The following is a 17,527-nucleotide window of genomic DNA, read 5'->3' as shown; positions in this document are numbered from 1 at the left end:
GGCTCAATCTCAGGACCCTGAGATCATGACCTGAGCCAAAGGCAGAGGCTTTAACCCACTGAGGCACCCCTTCAGCTCATTTTAAAATCAGATTGTTTTCTTATTTTTGAATTTTAAGAGTTCTTTGCAATATTTTAGATAATCAGCTGGGTTTCTGGCAAATATTTCTGACAAATATTTTCTCCCAGTCTGTGGCTTTTCTTTTTATTCTCTTGTCAGTGTCTTTGGCAGAGCAGAAGTTTTTTAATTTTAGTAAGGCCATCTTACCAATTATTTCTTTTATGAATTATACCTTTGGTGTTGTATCTAAAAAGTTGTTGCCATTCCTGTGAACTCTGAACTTTATGGTTTTGCATTTTTTTGTTTATGTCTATGGTCCATTTCAGCTAATTCTTGTGAAGGGTGTAGGTCTGTGGCTAGATTCATTTCTTACCTATGGAGATACAGTTGTTCCAGAATCTTTGTTGAAAAGACTATCTCTGTTGTACTGTGTTGCCTTTGCTCTTTTTTTTTTTTTTTTTAAAGATCAGTTGATTTTATTTATGTGGGTCTGTTTCATTGTTCTCTGTTCTGTTCTATTGATCAGTTTGTCAATTCTTCACTAATACCACACTATTTTGATTACTATCGCTGATTTAATTTTAAAACGATTCATTAAAAACAGTTACTTCAGGAAAAATCTATACCACTCATTAGCCCATCAACTAATCATCAAATTTTTTATTGATTTGTTCTCTACTATGATGTTTATCTAAATATATATACATTTTACCTGGTTATAATGAGAGTACATTTAAATTTCATTTTATCTTTTTAATATAATATTTCATATACACTATAATCGTATATTTTATTTTCACCTTTATAATTTTTAATAAGTTCCTAGAATTCCATTAAGTAAATGGAATTGTTGGTCATTTAATCAGTTTCCATGTAGCTTAGATGATAGAATGCGTGATCAAAGGAAAACAGGTCTGACTTTGAGTCTCAGTTCTGCCACTTACTAGCTAAATCATCTTTTTGAGCTTCAGTTCCCTTATTTCTAAAACAGAGATGCTACCTGCCTTATTGTAAGGATTAATTGATATAAAGTGTTTGGAGAGTATACTTAGTAAATCTTGTCTGATGATGGTACTATAAATACATTTGAACAAGTGACTATTTTAATTCTTTGCAAAATTTTAGGATATAGTGTCAGGGTTGACTTTTTAAAAACTGATGAGTAGCTCAGTTGTTTGGCTGGTTTTCATCATTTGAAGTGTTGGTCCGTCCTTTAAAAAAGCCTCGTCATCTCTCCTAGTTACTTCCATGATGATTTTTTTCTTTGTCTGCAAAAGAGTATTGGATTATTTCCCTAACCTGTTTATTGTGTTATATAATGATGGTAGTACTTGAAATTCCAGCATCAATGACAGCTCTCATAAAATTGACATATTGGATATCTCCATAATAAATGCAAAATAAGCAATGTAACACAGAAACCATGGGTATGTTTATGCAAGTATTTTTGCCTTTGTATTTTACTACTAACATAAAAAAAAAAAACCAGGCGGTTTGTTGCTGAATGGGTTATTTGTTTCCTGAAGCATCTGGAAATTAGCAACACATTTGGAAATGGGTTTTAAAGCCCTCAGCCTTTGCCACACCATTAGGAGGACATTGAACTTGCAGTGATGTTAGTCAAGATCCTAGTTTGCTTAAAGTGCTCAGCATAGAGACTAAATGTGAAATAATCAACAGTATTTACTGATCATCCACTATGTACAGAGGCATTGGAGAATGAGAAAAATTATCACAGACACAGGGCTTGCCTTTAAGGAACATACATGGTAGTAGGACGAAGCAACTTTACATACTTCTTACACTCACCCTTAAAATTCTGAAAAGTTCACCAAGAAATCATAATTATAGGTTGCTCAGCTCATTCTTAAACCTTGAGGCAGAATCAAATTTAAACTGAAATATGTTGGTTTGCCTACCTTACATCCCAAACCAGCGGATAATGAAAGAATGCAAGTCCATGCAATTACAGAATAAAATATTGTTTATTTAGCAGCAGGGAGATGAAAGTAGCAGGCTGTACTGACATAGTAACCGAACAGTTAGGAAGCATTGCTGGAGAAAAACAGAATGCCAGTGATGGAAGACAGCTTCAAGTCCAGTCCCTCTAGTTGTGCATTCAAACAGCTTAAGGCCAGAGAAGTTAAACCATGCGACAAGAATAACACAGCTGCAGGGGTGTTATACAGGGTGGGTTGAGGGGAGGCAGGGGAGAAGCACTCTTGTGTGAACTCGTGACTGTTTTTGTGCAGAGTGCCTCTCAAGCATTTCTATCCCCGTTTTATAAATGGGGAAACAAATTACATGGTTGCTTGATGAATTAGTTAAGTGTTAGTGACAACTTTTCATAGCATTCCGATGGGAATGGATAGTTTTTATTTTTTAAATAAGTGGCTGATTTTTAAGGAAATAATACAAATAGCATAGGAAAAGAGATACTTGTAGCTCCCATAATGGGAGCTACAACTGAAACTGGCAAAGAGGAGAAAAGAGGAAGGAAGAGGAAATATATAGAAGGAAGCAATCTACAGTTAGTGTGATGGATTGTCAAGAGAAGAACATGACAAGTGACTTGTCACTTTTTACTTAGGGCAATTAATTAAATATGGCCACCTGACGAGAATGACTGGTATTTTCCTATGTTTCATTGTTCTGTGATTTAAGGTGCACTCTTTGCCATAAAATAAAATGGAGAAAAATTTCAGAGGAGATTTACAATGTTGTACTAGGAAAAAAATTCACTTCAAAAATTTTTATTTTTAGAGAAGGAGGTATTTTATGTTTCTTAGTTACTCTCTTTGGATATAGAAGCCATGTTGGTGTATGTATGTTATGTTGTATATATTGAGGTAAAATTACAAATAAAATGGTGAGATTAATTGGAATCTGGGAAAGCACTGTATGACCTCTGAAAGCTCATTTATTATTCCAGCCATAGGAATTTAGAATAAAAAATAGTTGAGAAATGCATCCTTAAAATCCTGTTTCTTTTAAGAGAATGTCAAATGAAAAGGTCGATTTTATTAGCAAGATCTGGCATTTTGAAACACTTAGAAATTAATTTCTGCAAGCAGACGTGATTTAGTTGGGTTTGTCTACACCTGCTCCTGACTAGCTGTGTGGATTTTGCTTTAAAGCAAGCTTTCTGGTGTTTTAGAAGTGTTGTGCAGTATGCAGGTGGTTGACAGGCTCAGGAAGCTGGCTAGAAGGGGATAACTTTAATTAAGAGTGTTTGCCTTTATGTTAAAGTTGTTCTGCAGTAGAGAAGACATAAGCATTAATGGGATATTAATGCCCCACATTAATGGGGCATCCCATGCGAAGATGGGATTACAACTGAGCTAAAAAATCTCTTACAATTGAAATACTAATGAGTGATTATAGAGCTCTGAAGTTGACCCAGAAACTACTGCGTCTACTGGATTCACAGCTTTGTTAGGATCCTTGAGGAAAAAATGTTCAGTGCAAGACTTAACTGTTATCATTCATAACTCACTGATGTAGTTGATTACATTTCTGAAGATAGGAGATCAGTTTTGAATGTGGTTGAAAGACATGTATTGAACATTTTTCTTGATAAATGTGCTAGTCTAGAATTGATGTACTTGTAGGAGGTTTATTAGGGGGTGAAGACAGGGTATTTACTTGTGATCATCCATAACTTGAACTTTTTCAACAAATGGGATAAACAAAAGTGATAGTGAAAAAGAAGTCTGATTTCCAAAATAGTAGATTTTCTGAAATTTGTCTTATGGGTATATCCTTCAGATACCATATCCACTGGCAATCTGCTTTTTATAAAACAATAGGGATTGAGTGGGAAGAGGAAGTTTGAATGCTTAACGGTTTGCATTTTTCTTTGTTTAATGGAATTAATAACTGTGTAATTGAAAACAGTCTAATACTCAGTTGACCTGCCTCGGTGAGTCAATGCAGACATTTGTGGATTGGCTTAAACAGCTTGAAGGAAGAGTATATTTTGGGGAAATAAAATTGATTTTATACAATCTGCTGATGAACAGCAAGGCTTAATGAATGATAGCCTCAAGAAATCTCATTACGGTAGCTTGGATGGATGAGCTGGAAAGGCAAGCAAATTTTTCAAGAGAAAAGTTCCTGCTTAAACATGTTATTTTATAGATTAGTGTTACTCCCATCCCCCCAGAACTTTCTGCATGGGGGAAGACAATTAACATGCATGAGTTCCAACATTCTTGGTAAACTTTTAGTGATGATTTTCTTAAGTCTTTTTTGCCTTCATTGACTTAGCCTTCTTCTGCTGCTCCTCTTCCCCCCACCCACCTGTAAACTTTTAACTTCAAAATAATTACAGATCACAGGATAGACTCACGTAAAGTTGCCAAAAAAAAAAAAAATGCGTAGGGACGTTTTATGCACCCTTGCTCCAGCCTTCTGCAGTGTTAACATCTTGTATATCTGTAGTATAGCATAAAAATCATTAAACTGATATTGGTACAAAACACAAACATATTCAGACTTCACCAGTTATATATACACTAATGTGTGTGTGTGTGGTTAAACTATATCATATGTGTAGCCTTGTATAACCACCACCACAGTCAAGATACTCAGCTGTATCACCACTACCCCATTCATGTTACCCTATTTATATCTGTATCCATCCCCTCCCCCATCCCTAATCCAACAACCATTAGTCTCTCTCTGTCTTGATAATTATGTTGTTTCATGAATGTCACATGAATGGAATCATACAGTATGTATGTAGCCTTTCAAGATTGGCTTTTTTCACTAAGCACAATTTCTATGAGGTTCATCCAAGTTGTTGTGCAAGTAATAGTTTGTTCTTTTTTGTTGGTGAGTAGTATTCTGTGGTACGGATGCACCATGTTTGCTTGACTATTCACCCATTAAAGAACTTTTGGGTAGTTTTCTGGGTTTGCCTTATGAGTAAAGCTGCTATGAACATTCATATACAAGTTCTTGCACGGGAGTAAGTCTTTATTTCTCTGGGATAAATACCAAGGAGTGGAATTGTTAGCTTGTAGGGTATGTCCATTTTTAGTTTTGAAAGGAACTGCCAAATTATTGTCCAGAGTGGCTGAATCCCCACAATTTTTCTGATGATTTTTCTCATCCATTTTGAGGAGTGTGTAGTGATAGCTCATTGTGGTTTTAACTTGTATTTCTTTAATGGCTAATGATACTATCTTTTCATTAGATTATTTGTCATTTATATATCTTCTTTGGTAAAATGTTAATGTCTCTAGTTTTTTTAATTTGGATTTTTCTTGAATATTGGGTTTTGAGAGTTCTTTAAATATTTTATGTGCTAGTCCTGTATTGTATTTGTAATTTATAAACATTTTCTTCTAGTCTGTGATTTTTTTTTTTCCTCTTCTTCACAAGATCTCAAAAAGATCTTAAAGAGATCTTCTTAACAAGATCTTTCGTAGAACAAAGTTTTGAATTTTGATGGGGGTATAATCTATCACTTTTTTTCTTATAGAGCATGCGTTGAGTGTCAAGTCTAAGAACTCTTTGCCTAGTCCTATGTCCTAAAGATTGTCTGTATTTTTTTGTGCTTCTTTTATAAAATCCACTATTTTACCTTGAGATGTTTTTATTATTCTTACTCCTATTACAGCCTTCATTTAAAAATACTTTCACTCAATTCCTTATTGCTCTAATGTAAAACTAATCATGACATGAGCACATTAGAGCAATTCCATACATTAGAGCAATTCCATATTGCTCTAATGTAAAACTAATCACGACATGGGTCATCAGAGTCATTCCTGTTCCAAAAATGGAGTCCTGTATAGGATGCATAGGTTATAATCCTCTTTAGGATAAGGAACAAGATCTGTTTCTATCAAGGCAGCTATTGTGGGATCTGTGTTCATGGTAAGCATGTATTTAGTCCACATTTCTTTTTTTTTAATTGGATGAAGTTTTCAGAATGGGTGTCTGCTTTTTCTCTTTTCCTCACAGTGAGATTTGTCAAGGAAAAAAATGTACCTGAAAATGCCTACTACTAAGACCTTTGCTTGGATGGCAGTACTGCTTCTACCTTCATAAGCTCTGTAGTCAATAGTAATCTCCAAGCTTTTCCCAACTCCAAGTATTTCCTTTAAAATTTACTGCAGAAGTGTACTTAGAGCAAGTGTTTTTTTGTTGTTTTTTTTTTTTTTTTCAGAGGAGGGAAGGAGAGAGAGGAGAGAGAGAGAGAGGAAGTGGCTGGGGACAGAGGGAGGAGAGGGAGAATCTTAAGCAGGACTCAGTCTTACAACCTTGGGATCATGACCTGAGCCAAAATCAAGAGTTGGACACTTAACGGTCTGAGCCATGCAGGTGCCCTGGGGAAGTCTTTTTATAGAGGTCAAGGGGTGCCTGGGTGGCTCAATTGGTTGAGTGTCTCCCTTTGGCTCAGGTCATGATTGCAGGGTCCTGGGATGAGTCCCACATTGGGCTCTCTGCTCAGTGGGGAGCCTGCTTCTCCTCCTCCCTCTGCCTATCACTTCTCTTCCTGGTGCTATCTGTCTCTCTCTGTCAAATTAAAAAAATAAAATAAAATCTATATAGAGGTCTAGATGCTTATGGCATCAACATTTTAGTGATAGTGAAGAATTCTGTGCCTTTAAGTATTAGGAAAGGGTCATTGGGAAAAGTTTATAACTTAAAGTACAGCATATTCTTTGATGCTAGAATGGCAGTTTTTATCTCATGCTGATAAAACACAGTAGAAGAGTTACTGTGCCCGTACATGCACACACGCGTGCACGCGCGCGCACATATTCTTTCCCTTTCTTTTCGTCAGGGTGTTTTGCATGTTACTGGGTACAGAGTGTTGTTGGAGGCCTGGGTATACCCATCTGGGTGAGATTGCTGCCTTTTCCTTAATTTCCTGCCGACTTTATGTATGCCTTGAAATTCATCATCAGAAGCATGCTATTACTACTTTTGATATGAGAACCACATTACTGTTTCTCATCAATAGTCATTTCTTGACAAAAACCCTACCCAAAGTGTTTTTCTCAGATTTATTCTCTATCACTGGATTAGATGGCCTTCAGGTTTCTCTCAGCCCTGAGAATCTGTGACAATTTCAGTCATTGGATTTCTTTCTCTCTTTTTAATACGATCTAAAAGACATGAAAAATATTAAAGGATGTAAAATCGGTGTCGTTCAGTCAAGGAAGAGGAAATCAGTTCATACTGGGTCTCTTCTATCCCATAAATAAATCTGTACACTTGCTATGTAATTTGGTCTTTTTGAGATTTGCCCATTTTCTGAAATATAAAAGGAGACCCATCCTGTGAAGTACCAAGGTTGTTGGTTTCATTTCCGTAGGCAAGGTGAATTCTTTTGATAATATTCCATCTTACCGTTCAGCACACCAGGAGATTCTTATTGAGCAGAACTATGAAAATTTGAGAAAGTGGATTTTGACAGCCTCTGCACAACTCTTTAAAAATGTGTTATTTATTATTTTAGAATATCAGCAGTAAACCTTGCAGTTTAAAAAAGACAACCCTATTTTTACCAACACACAGCTCTCTGTGCTGTTAAAAAACAGGTTATACACTTTGAGAGGAGACTAGTTCGTGGCGACTTGTTTCCAAAGATTTAACCACTCTTGCTTCTGAAAGTTGCATTTTCTTTAGGTGGGTTGCATTAAGCAGAGATCCGAAGATAAACATCAAAGATGCGTTAAGTCAATGGTGAGAATTCCACATGCCATATTTTCATAATGATGTCCTTTTGGAGAGCACAGAACACAAACTAATTTGGGAGGTTGTTAGTTTCTTTATTCAGTGATAGGAACAGGACTCCAGGAAGATTAATGTGATTTTTCTCTCCATTTCTCAGTGACTGGAGAGGAAGAGAACCAAACCTGTGGTCTTCCTGTGAAATTTACTAGTCCAAGTAGAGCAAAACATCCTCCCTGTGTCTCCTCCTAATGGCTGTGATTGTAAAAGTGTTATGTGTGATTTACTGGTCATTATTTCTACACATTTACTTATCTTCACAATATGTTCTGGGCCTTTCATGAAGAGCTCTAAGCCTTAAAACATAAAAATCAAACCAAAACAAAGAACCCTACTATGGGAAAGTGTGTCTCCCTTTTTTTTTTTTCTTTTAGAAATAATACTTCACGATAACACAAACATACATGAATGGCAACTGAAAAAACATTACTTCCTTCTACAAAACCACTGGGATTTGCATAAACCACTTTGGCTGTCTGGTAAATGATTATCTGCTCTGTCAGTCCTTGGGGACTTTCAACATTGGGTTATATGTATTTTTATAGATAAGGAAAGTTATGAATTTGCAGGTGGGTATTTGTTAAACTCTTCAAATAATGACCGTTTAGGAAACTGGATTTTCCAAAAGTCTTTAAAAAGTCAATAAAAACATTTCTTCTCCTGTATTGTGATAACCACATGAATAAAATTAAAGGTCTTGAAGGAGTTTGAATGCGCGCTGTGCATAGCTTGTTAATTGTTTCCCTTTGGTAAAACTGAGATGCGTTAAGGCTAAAAACCTCAAAATATACCACTTTGAGAATTGGAAAGGAAGTTTGAAAGAATTTCTATGATCACTTTTAAAGCATCCACAAGGGGACATTTACAGCGATATAAAACACAACCTGGCTGCTTCTGTTTGGTATTTGCTTGCTGAAGGAGATTACCCAAGATGGTTTGAGGGAGAGATTGATGTCATTCAGAGTTGGAATTTTGCTGGGGTCCAGTTCTGGAAAAGCAGATTGACATTAACATTCCTGTAATTAAATACATATCCTACTGACAGGGAAATAACAGTCACCTTCAAATTTATTTATTATTTTTTATCTAGGGGCGCCTGGGTGGCTCAGTGGGTTAAGCCGCTGCCTTCGGCTCAGGTCATGATCTCAGGGTCCTGGGATCAAGTCCCGCATCGGGCTCTCTGCTCAGCAGGGAGCCTGCTTTCTCCTCTCTCTCTGCCTGCCTCTCTGCCTACTTGTGATCTCTCTGTCAAATAAATAAATAAAATCTTAAAAAAAATTTATTATTTTTTATCTAGTAACTGCAGCATAATTTATTAAACTTTGGCTTGTCAAAGCCTGGCTGTGTTACAGGTAAATTTGCATAAACCCTAAGTGATGCTTTTTCCTATATTTAATTTTCAGGTACAAATAGTTTGAGATCGTTTCTTTGGTTTTGAGTTCATCTACAGCTCTGTAGAAAATTTTCATTTTATTTTATTTTATTTATTTTATTATTATTATTTTTTAAAGATTTATGTACTTGACAGACAGAGATCACAAGTAGGCAGAGAGGCAGGCAGCGAGAGAAGGGGAGGGAAGCAGACTCTCCGCTGAACAGAGAGCCCAATGCGGGGCTCAATCCCAGGACTCTGGGGTCATGACCTGAGCAGAAGGCAGAGGCTATAACCCACTGAGCCACCCAGGTGCCCCTATTATTTCCATCTTATTTTGGGGGGTTCTGCAACAGCATATTTTTATCTAGAGGTGTAAACCATGAGTGCTTATCTTATTTATCTTCAGGTGACATTGGTGCCCTCAGAGGCAGAGGGGTCACAGTCAAAGCAGGTCAAGGGCAGAGTATAATACTAAGTCTGGTCTGTTACCATCATGATCATGGTGGCCGACAGTTCTGAAGGGCCGTGTGTGCCCATTTGATCCTCAGAGCGATCCTGTGAGGGGTGTGTGGAGTCACAGTTGCTTATTAAAAACCCTTATGGTCAGATGTGTTTCAGAATTCAGAATTTTTTGGAGTTTATAAAGGTAATCAGGGATAATACCACATATGACACAAAATCTACAGTGGGGTCTGGGAAAGCACCTCAAAAACAAGCTCGTTAAGATTTCTTCAGGGAAATGTATGAGCAGTCACCCTGAGTAGAAGAAATAAAAGCCGTAAATACTTTCATGTTAATTCGAATCAGGTCTTGCCCCCAGATGATGTTAGATGTCATCTTATGAGAACACTTTTGTGTCTTTCTGAACTTTTGGTAAATACCAAATAAAATGAGTAACAAATAACAAAGTTTTCTCCTGTTTTAGAGAAACGGAAGAAGCTCGGCCCTTTCTCCTCCTGCTGTACACTGTTGGAGAACCCCCTCCTTTTTATTATCCCCCGCGAATTACACTGACTGTGTAGGCAGTAAAGACTCTTCTGCTTTCTGTAGATAGTAAATTTCTCAAAGCTATGCAAGAATGATATTTCATACCGAATGAATGGAATTTAACAAGATGAAATATCACAAGGAAAAACTAAGTTCGCACTGCAAGGATGGAAGCATTGTGTCTCAGCTGACAGGCATTTAGCAGTGTGTTAAACGAACTGACAGTGCGAGCAGGCTACCGGCAACGTGGGTGCGCGTCGGCGACACAGTGCAGTGTTTGGAATGTGAGAGTTAGTCCAGTTTCACGGGATCCAGACCATGTCTGGGATCTTGGCTTCATTTTTGGATGGCATTTTTTTTTTTTAAGATTTTATTTATTTATTTGAGAGAGAGTGAGAGAGAGCAGGAGAAGGGGAGAAGGTCAGAGGGAGAGGCAGATTCTCTGTGGAGCTGGGAGTGCCATGTGGATCCTGGGACTCTGGGATCATGACCTGAGCCAAAGGCAGTTGCTTAACCAACTGAGTCACCCAGGTGCCCCAAGAATTGTATATTTTGAAGGGAGATGCAGACAGTATGAAATCTTTTCCAGGTAGATTGAGCAGGAGGGGGGAAACTCTTGAAGTTATGTCATGTTAGGCATAGGTGAAATAATTGGGCGACTTTAGTTGAATGTTTTGCCAGCTTCTAGCAGTATTTGACTACTGTACCTGCTTAAATGAGTAATTTTAGCTTCATATTGATTGATTGCCAGCTGTATGCCCCATCCTAAGCTGTTAACATTTGGAGTACAAAAATGAAAAGACGGGGGCCCTGCCTTTCATGGGATTTGTGTCTAATTGGACACAGAAATGTACACAGCTATTTCTAATACAATGTACGTCGGAGTCCAGAAGCAGCCCAGAGAAATTATGATCAGCTCTCTGGGGTGATGGGAGATGGAAGGCTAAGAGAGAAACCGAATTCTGAGCTGGGTTTTGAAAAAGAAATTTAAGTGAGTGAAATAAAATTGAGGAGGGACAGCATAGGCTTGTTCAAATATTTGGAAAGCTGTCCTGTAGAAGAAGGATTGAAATTATTCAGTATGATCTCAGGGGCTCAGGGACCAGTTGGGGAAATGTACAGGGAGAGAGTTTAAAAGAGGTCTTTAATAGAGCTGTCCAAAGGTTTCTTTGGAATGTTCAGAGTTCCGAGTCGCTGGGTGTGTTAAAGCACAGACAAGTCAATTGTTTGGCCGCAACAGTACAATAGTACATGGTGGGGCCAGAGTGTCACGTAACAGATAGAATGAAAAACATCGTAAAGTGTGTAAGGGCATGCGTTCTAAGGATCCGGCTCTAGAACCCATTACTTCTACCTACTGGCTCTGTGACCTGAGCTCAGATTGTTACAAAGTTAACATTATCATGCTCAGAACAGCCCTTCATACATAGTAAATGCTAAATAAGTAGCTTATGAATATAAGCTATTATTGTTGTCATTGGATGCATGGTTGACATACTTTGAAATCCATCTCACCTTGAAAGACTGAATTTCTGCAGGTTTCTACAGCATTTTCAAGGAGGCTGGTCCTGCACAACTCTCTAGTTCGTGTTTTTCTTTGTCTCCTAGGTAAAGTGGCCTTGTGAGAAGGAATGCCTGCCCAAATATCAGATTTGGAGATCATGGATGAAGATCAATTAATTGAAGAAGTCTTGGATAAGTTTGTAAATTGCCATGAACAAACATATGAAGAATTCCTGAGCACTTTTACTCATCTTTCAAAAGGTAAAATGGAGAAGTAGACTTTCTACAGCAGTAGAGATAGATTTTATTATAATCTTATGTCTTTGCTGCCTTTTCAAAAAGACTGTGCAGTAAGCATCCATTCCTTTCTTTTAATCAGGTGTTTGAGACAGATGGATATAAATACCAACATTTTTATACAACCAAGAGTTGTATTATGGAGTCAGAGCCATTGCATTTGAAAATCAACAGGGACCTGAGAAATAATTTTGTGTAATTCCTTTATTTTTGAAGAAATGTAACTGCAAAGAGTGGAGGTTTTTTAAAGTGTATTTAAAACGTTTAAGACATACAGCATAGTATAGGCTATGGAGTTACACTGTATCCATTTGGATCCTGGTGTTGCCACTTTCTGGGCACGTGACCTTGGCGGAGGGGTTTGAGTTGGGGTTGGGGTAAAAACAGTACCTTAAAGGATGAAGGTTAATTGAGGTAATTTCAAGTCAAACTCTGAGCCTAGTGGCAAGCGCGTAAATACTTAATGAATGCTAGGTATTGTGTTCTTGTCATCGTTATGATGATGATGCTAGGGTTTCTAGAGAATGGAAACAATCCTTTAGATCGGAAGTGATAAATTGAAGCCTAAAGCCATACCCATATTGCCTGTTTCATTATGTCTTGTGTTTTTTTTTTTTTTTTTTATTGAGCTAACATTTAAAGAATGGGAAATTTTACATAAAAATATTGACTTGCTTTGTGTATTTCCAATTAAGAGAGGAGACCTGTTACCTCTTATTTCCCTGATGGCAATAGCAGCTAGAGTTCGGGAGCCCTTTGCTGTATGAGCTCCCCGTTTGTCACACCCTCTGGCTCTCACACATGGTAAAAATGCATGGGTGCGTGTGCCTCACCTGCTTCATTCACCCAAGTGGTGCCTGTAGGCGTTTGAGTTTGTCCTCTTCGTTTTGGGTTTCGCTTCAGCCCTCCTGCTGCTGACCTGCTCTCATTCTGGTTCTTTGTGGGTCATCAATCCACATCTGTGAGGCAGTAGGTTCCCCCCTTGCTGCACTGTGGACTCAGCGGAGGGTATTGTAGAGCGCGGTGATTCTGGGGCCCCCTCAGAGTCTTAACGGGTGCCCAGAAACCTGCACTTTGTAAAAATTCCCCCTGGGGATTCTAATGTGTACCTGACTGAGAACAGGGAGTTTCAGAATCTCCCGAGGTGATGACATTTGTCAGGATACTTGACTTCATGATTTTAAACCATTTATCATTTGTCCTTAACAAATGTGTAAGAAAGGTTTTTACAGTGAAGAAAAGGAAAAGTGATTGTACCTTTCTTTCTTTCTTTTTTTTTTTTTTTTAAGATTTTATTTATTTATTTGTCAGAAAGAGAGCACAAGCAGGGGGAGTGGCAGGCAGAGGCAGAGGGAGAAGCAGGCTCCCCATGGAGCAAGGAGCCTGATGCAGGACTCTATCCCAAGACCCTGGGGTCATCACCCAAGCCGAAGGCAGATGCTCAACCAACTGAGCCACCCAGGCGTCCAGAGTCTACCTTGCTTCTTTTGCAAGATAGTTGTGATGAAGTTTTAGAATGTAGGTGAGGTGCAGTGGGGTGAAGTCTGGAGCCGATGACCAAGAAAGAATTCTTCAGACATCTTTGGTGCAAAATGATGGTTTATTAAAGCACGGGGACAGGACCCACAGGCAGAAAGAGCTGCTGCCCCGGGTTTGTGAGGCGTGACAGGTTATATATGATGGAGAACTTTTCATATGCTAAAGAGGACCTACAGAATACTGGAGGCCATTAGGCCTTGTCATTGTCCAGGTCCTTTTCCCCTTCTTAACAAGGTATTAACATTAACATAGTTGGAAGACTCCTAAAGAATGTCACACTTGTCCCACCCAGGGGTTGGGGGAGGAGTAGGGTGTCAGCTTTTGCTTTGCCCTCTGCCAGCCTTCTGTTCCCTCATCCATTGGAATATCCATATTTGTTTTGTTTACAATTTTAAACTGCGGACTGTGTTTTTGTTTGCACTTAATGGAAAAATTAGGTAATATCTAGTTTACTTTGAGGTTGTGAATGATCTCCTCTGACAGGATATGTGGATCCAACTACTCTTGATTCATGGCCAAATCATCTTTTGGTCTGTGACCTTGGGTTTGGGAAGATTTTTGCCTTCCCTGAGCCTAAGGATTTTGTTCCATGCTTTCTGTACCTAACAGCGCAGCGTGAATGGTTGGGGTAGGGTCCTGGAAACAAGTAACACTAGCAGGATTAATACATTCTGAATGCCAGTGGCATTTTGATAATCCAAATTATTTTTGGAAATTAGTTGTAAAACTGACTTTATTTTCATACTCTGAAACAGTAAGAACTTCTTGCAAGCACGTGGATATTTTAAAGAGGTTATAATGTTTTTGTTTTGAGGCCAAGGGGTGTATATTCTGTTCTCAGATTTCTGTTAGGTCATTGCATGCTGAGAAAGAAACTGTTGCAGATATGGTGACTTCATTGCAAGTTCAGTTTTGGGCTCCAAACTGAGCTGAAATAAATGATGACGCAAGTCACATAAACTGCATCTCCAAGCGCACTTTTTTTTTTCTCCTTTCAAAATATCCCTAGGCGCCAGTTCACATTATAAACTAATGACCTGAAAAAATTCTTCTTAAAGCACAAAGAATCGTGAGTGCAAAAATGTGTCTTCAATCAGTAAGCGTCCTTGTCCCCCCTGAAACATTTAAGTACCTTCTGAAAAACCAAACAGCCCTTAGGGACAGCCGGAGCATCAAGTGACAGCCCGCAGAATTGATCGAAGTGATTGTGATTCTGTTTTAAGGAAGACAGGAAAGCTGTTTCTTCAGACTTTGCCCTTTCTTTCCAGCCCTTCGTCTGTCTTCGTGTGCTCAGTTTTGCTAATGTGTAGAATCTTCTCCCTGTGAAAGTGGTTACCAATACACTATCATGTGCATTTCTTTAGAGTTTGGTTTCTCAAGTCTATTACGATTTCCCCTGACTGACTGTTCTATTTATTTTTATAATAGTTATATGCCAGAATGCTTATAGGATTCATTTTCTTTCCAAGAGTGTTAAAAGGGTCAGTAATCCTATTAAAAATATTTCCCTGGAAAAAATTTATCTATAGCCTGGTTGTAAGAAACTCACATCATTGCTTCAGACTGTTGGAAAAATCACTGGAAACTGTAAATATTGTAGCAAAATCTTTGCTCCAGTATGTTGATGTTGATCACGTTTGGCAGGGTTTTTTTTTTTAAAGCAATTCTGGTTTTTTTAGATCATGGTACATACTTGATAATAAATACAATCTTCTATCAAAATGTTTAAAGAGACATATTAATTATTTATTTTAAACAAACAGTTATAACTGAATTCTCAGTATTGTCATCAGTTCAAGAGAGTAAGACCAAGTTGCAAGATTTGTATTAGAAAGTCAATGTGCAGGGGCGCCTGGGTGGCTCAGTGGTTAAGCCGCTGCCTTCAGCTCAGGTCATGATCCAGGGGTCCTGGGATCGAGCCCTACATCGGGCTCTCTGTTCAGCAGGGAGCCTGCTTCCTCCTCTCTCTCTGCCTGCCTCTCTGCCTGCTTGTGATCTTTCTCTGTCAAATAAATAAATAAAATCTTAAAAAAAAAAAAAGAAAGTCAGTGTGCAGAATTTGGTTTTATTCATTATTGGTGAAGATGTTATTATGTTGTTGATATTATTGTGGGTAAAGATAAGAGGCTAAGTTTCAATCTTTGGCATCTCAGTTTCTTTGTGAATGTGATTAATTTACAGGTTAAATTTTTTTTTAAATTTATTTATTTGTCAGAAAGAGAGAGAGAGAGCACAAGCGGGGAGAAGGGATAAAGGCAGAGCGAGAAGCAGGCTTCTCACTGAGCAAGGAGCCCTCTGAGGGGCTTAATCCCAAGACTCTGGGATCATGACCTGAGCTGAATGAAGGCAGAGGCTTAACTAACTGAGCCACCCAGACATCCCTAATTTACAGGTCTTTCTAAACTCTACATCTAGGGGCACCTGGGTGGTTCAGTGGGTTAAAGCCTCTGCCTTCGGCTCAGGTCATGATCTCAGGGTCCTGGGATCGAGCCCCGCATCAGGCTCTCTGCTCAGCGGGGAGCCTGCTTCCCCCTCTCTCTGCTTGCATCTCTGCCTACTTGTGATCTCTGAAAACACAGATTGTGAAAACGTATTTGATTTTCTGTTAATGCCTTTATTCACTTATTCATTAATCTGTGTCTCCTAATGGTCTATGTATTGTTTTAGGTGATGAGGATCCAAAAATAAGATATAGGTTATGTTTTCAAGCTCATAATCTAGGAGGGAAGATGAATAAGTAGACAAAAAGTTACATGAGTGTATGATAAGTACCAGAATGGTGGAAAATACAGAATTTTGTGAGAGCTCATAAGAGGGACATACAGCACTGACTTGGGCGGGGAAGACAGTATAATCTACCCATTGAAGAGGATGCCCATAGTGAGTCTGCAGTAACTGCTGAACCAAAAATTGCCTTGGGTCCTAAGACATAAGTAAAATAGAATGCAGGAAGTTTTGGCAGATAAGAGCCAAATTGAAAGATGTTCAAAATGCCTCCATTGTTGATTGTCCTTTAGATCATGTTTCCATTTGTTTTAGTACTAATATATATATTCTTTAAATAATATATGGTGGAGGTGGAGATGGAGCCTTGTTTTAGTAAGGGTGAGAGTTATTTCTAACTTTCTTTCACACCAAGATTACCGCACAATCGGATTTGGGAGCCATCTGCTCCCAGTTTTTAGAGTGCTAGTTACTACTCATATTGTGGTCACACAGAAATTATATATTTAAGAAGCCAGTGACTTAGAAATGGACATTCAATTGTTTCAAGTCCATTTGTTACATATAGTAGAAACCTTGGGGGGAGGGTTATAGTAGTTATACCCAGATCTTAACATCTCTCTCTCTCTGTCTCTCTCTCAGACACACATAGTGTCATTGTTCTGATTTTGTTCTTCAGGCTGCATGATTAATTTCCATTAAAGTTACCCACTTTGCCAACTGTTTAACTTAAAATAGTTTGGAAATTGAAATGAATCTACTGTGATTTTTATGACTTAACTAATTCTTTGTTTTTCATTCTCTCCTTTTAATCTTAGAACACGTAGGACCCTTCCCCAGTGATTCTACCAGTTTCTATATTACCACATAACAGCTCTCTATGCACTGCTGTATTTATCTACTCTAACCTGTTTTCCTATGTCTAGATCAAAGATTTTGTTTCTGATTTTGATGTGTGATTTCATTTCTAGTTCTCTTGATGCTCTTCTCATTTCACTTGCAATACTTTGTGATTTTAGTGTTTTATTATTCTTTCAATGCGTCTTTGAAAAAAAAAGCCCATTGACTCAACCTCCCTCTTCCTTCATATTTGTTAAATTCCTCCTGAGGGTAGGACATTCAGGCCAAATGGCCAATGCCTGTGGATTTATAAACTGGTGGTGGTCCGGCCTTTGATTATTCCAAACTCTTAGGGTTTCAAAACCTCTAAATAGGTTTCAGTTTATCTTAGATTTTAGTAATCTTACGTAATCATAAGAGAGTATAATCCATATATATATTTTTTTTACT

General features: G+C 38.1%; 1 protein-coding gene across 3 annotated transcripts in view; it reads left to right on the top strand.

Annotated features, from left to right (window-relative positions):
- The window catches only part of IFTAP (intraflagellar transport associated protein), a 64,609-nt gene that overhangs the window by 5,610 nt on the left and 41,472 nt on the right, over positions 1-17,527 (top strand). For all 3 annotated transcript variants that reach the window (XM_004756005.3, XM_004756003.3, XM_004756004.3), the window contains one exon: positions 11,783-11,938. In XM_004756005.3, coding sequence (XP_004756062.1) covers positions 11,806-11,938 — 133 coding nt within the window. In that variant the 5' untranslated portion in view covers positions 11,783-11,805. The remainder of the gene's footprint in view (positions 1-11,782; positions 11,939-17,527) is intronic.

The sequence above is a fragment of the Mustela putorius genome, unplaced genomic scaffold (genome assembly GCF_011764305.1).
Source record: "Mustela putorius furo isolate JIRA1106 unplaced genomic scaffold, ASM1176430v1.1 tig00003859_pilon_pilon_pilon, whole genome shotgun sequence".
Lineage (NCBI taxonomy): Eukaryota > Metazoa > Chordata > Mammalia > Carnivora > Mustelidae > Mustela > Mustela putorius.
Note: the sequence above shows the minus strand (reverse complement) of the source record. Positions and strands in the feature narration are given on the sequence as shown.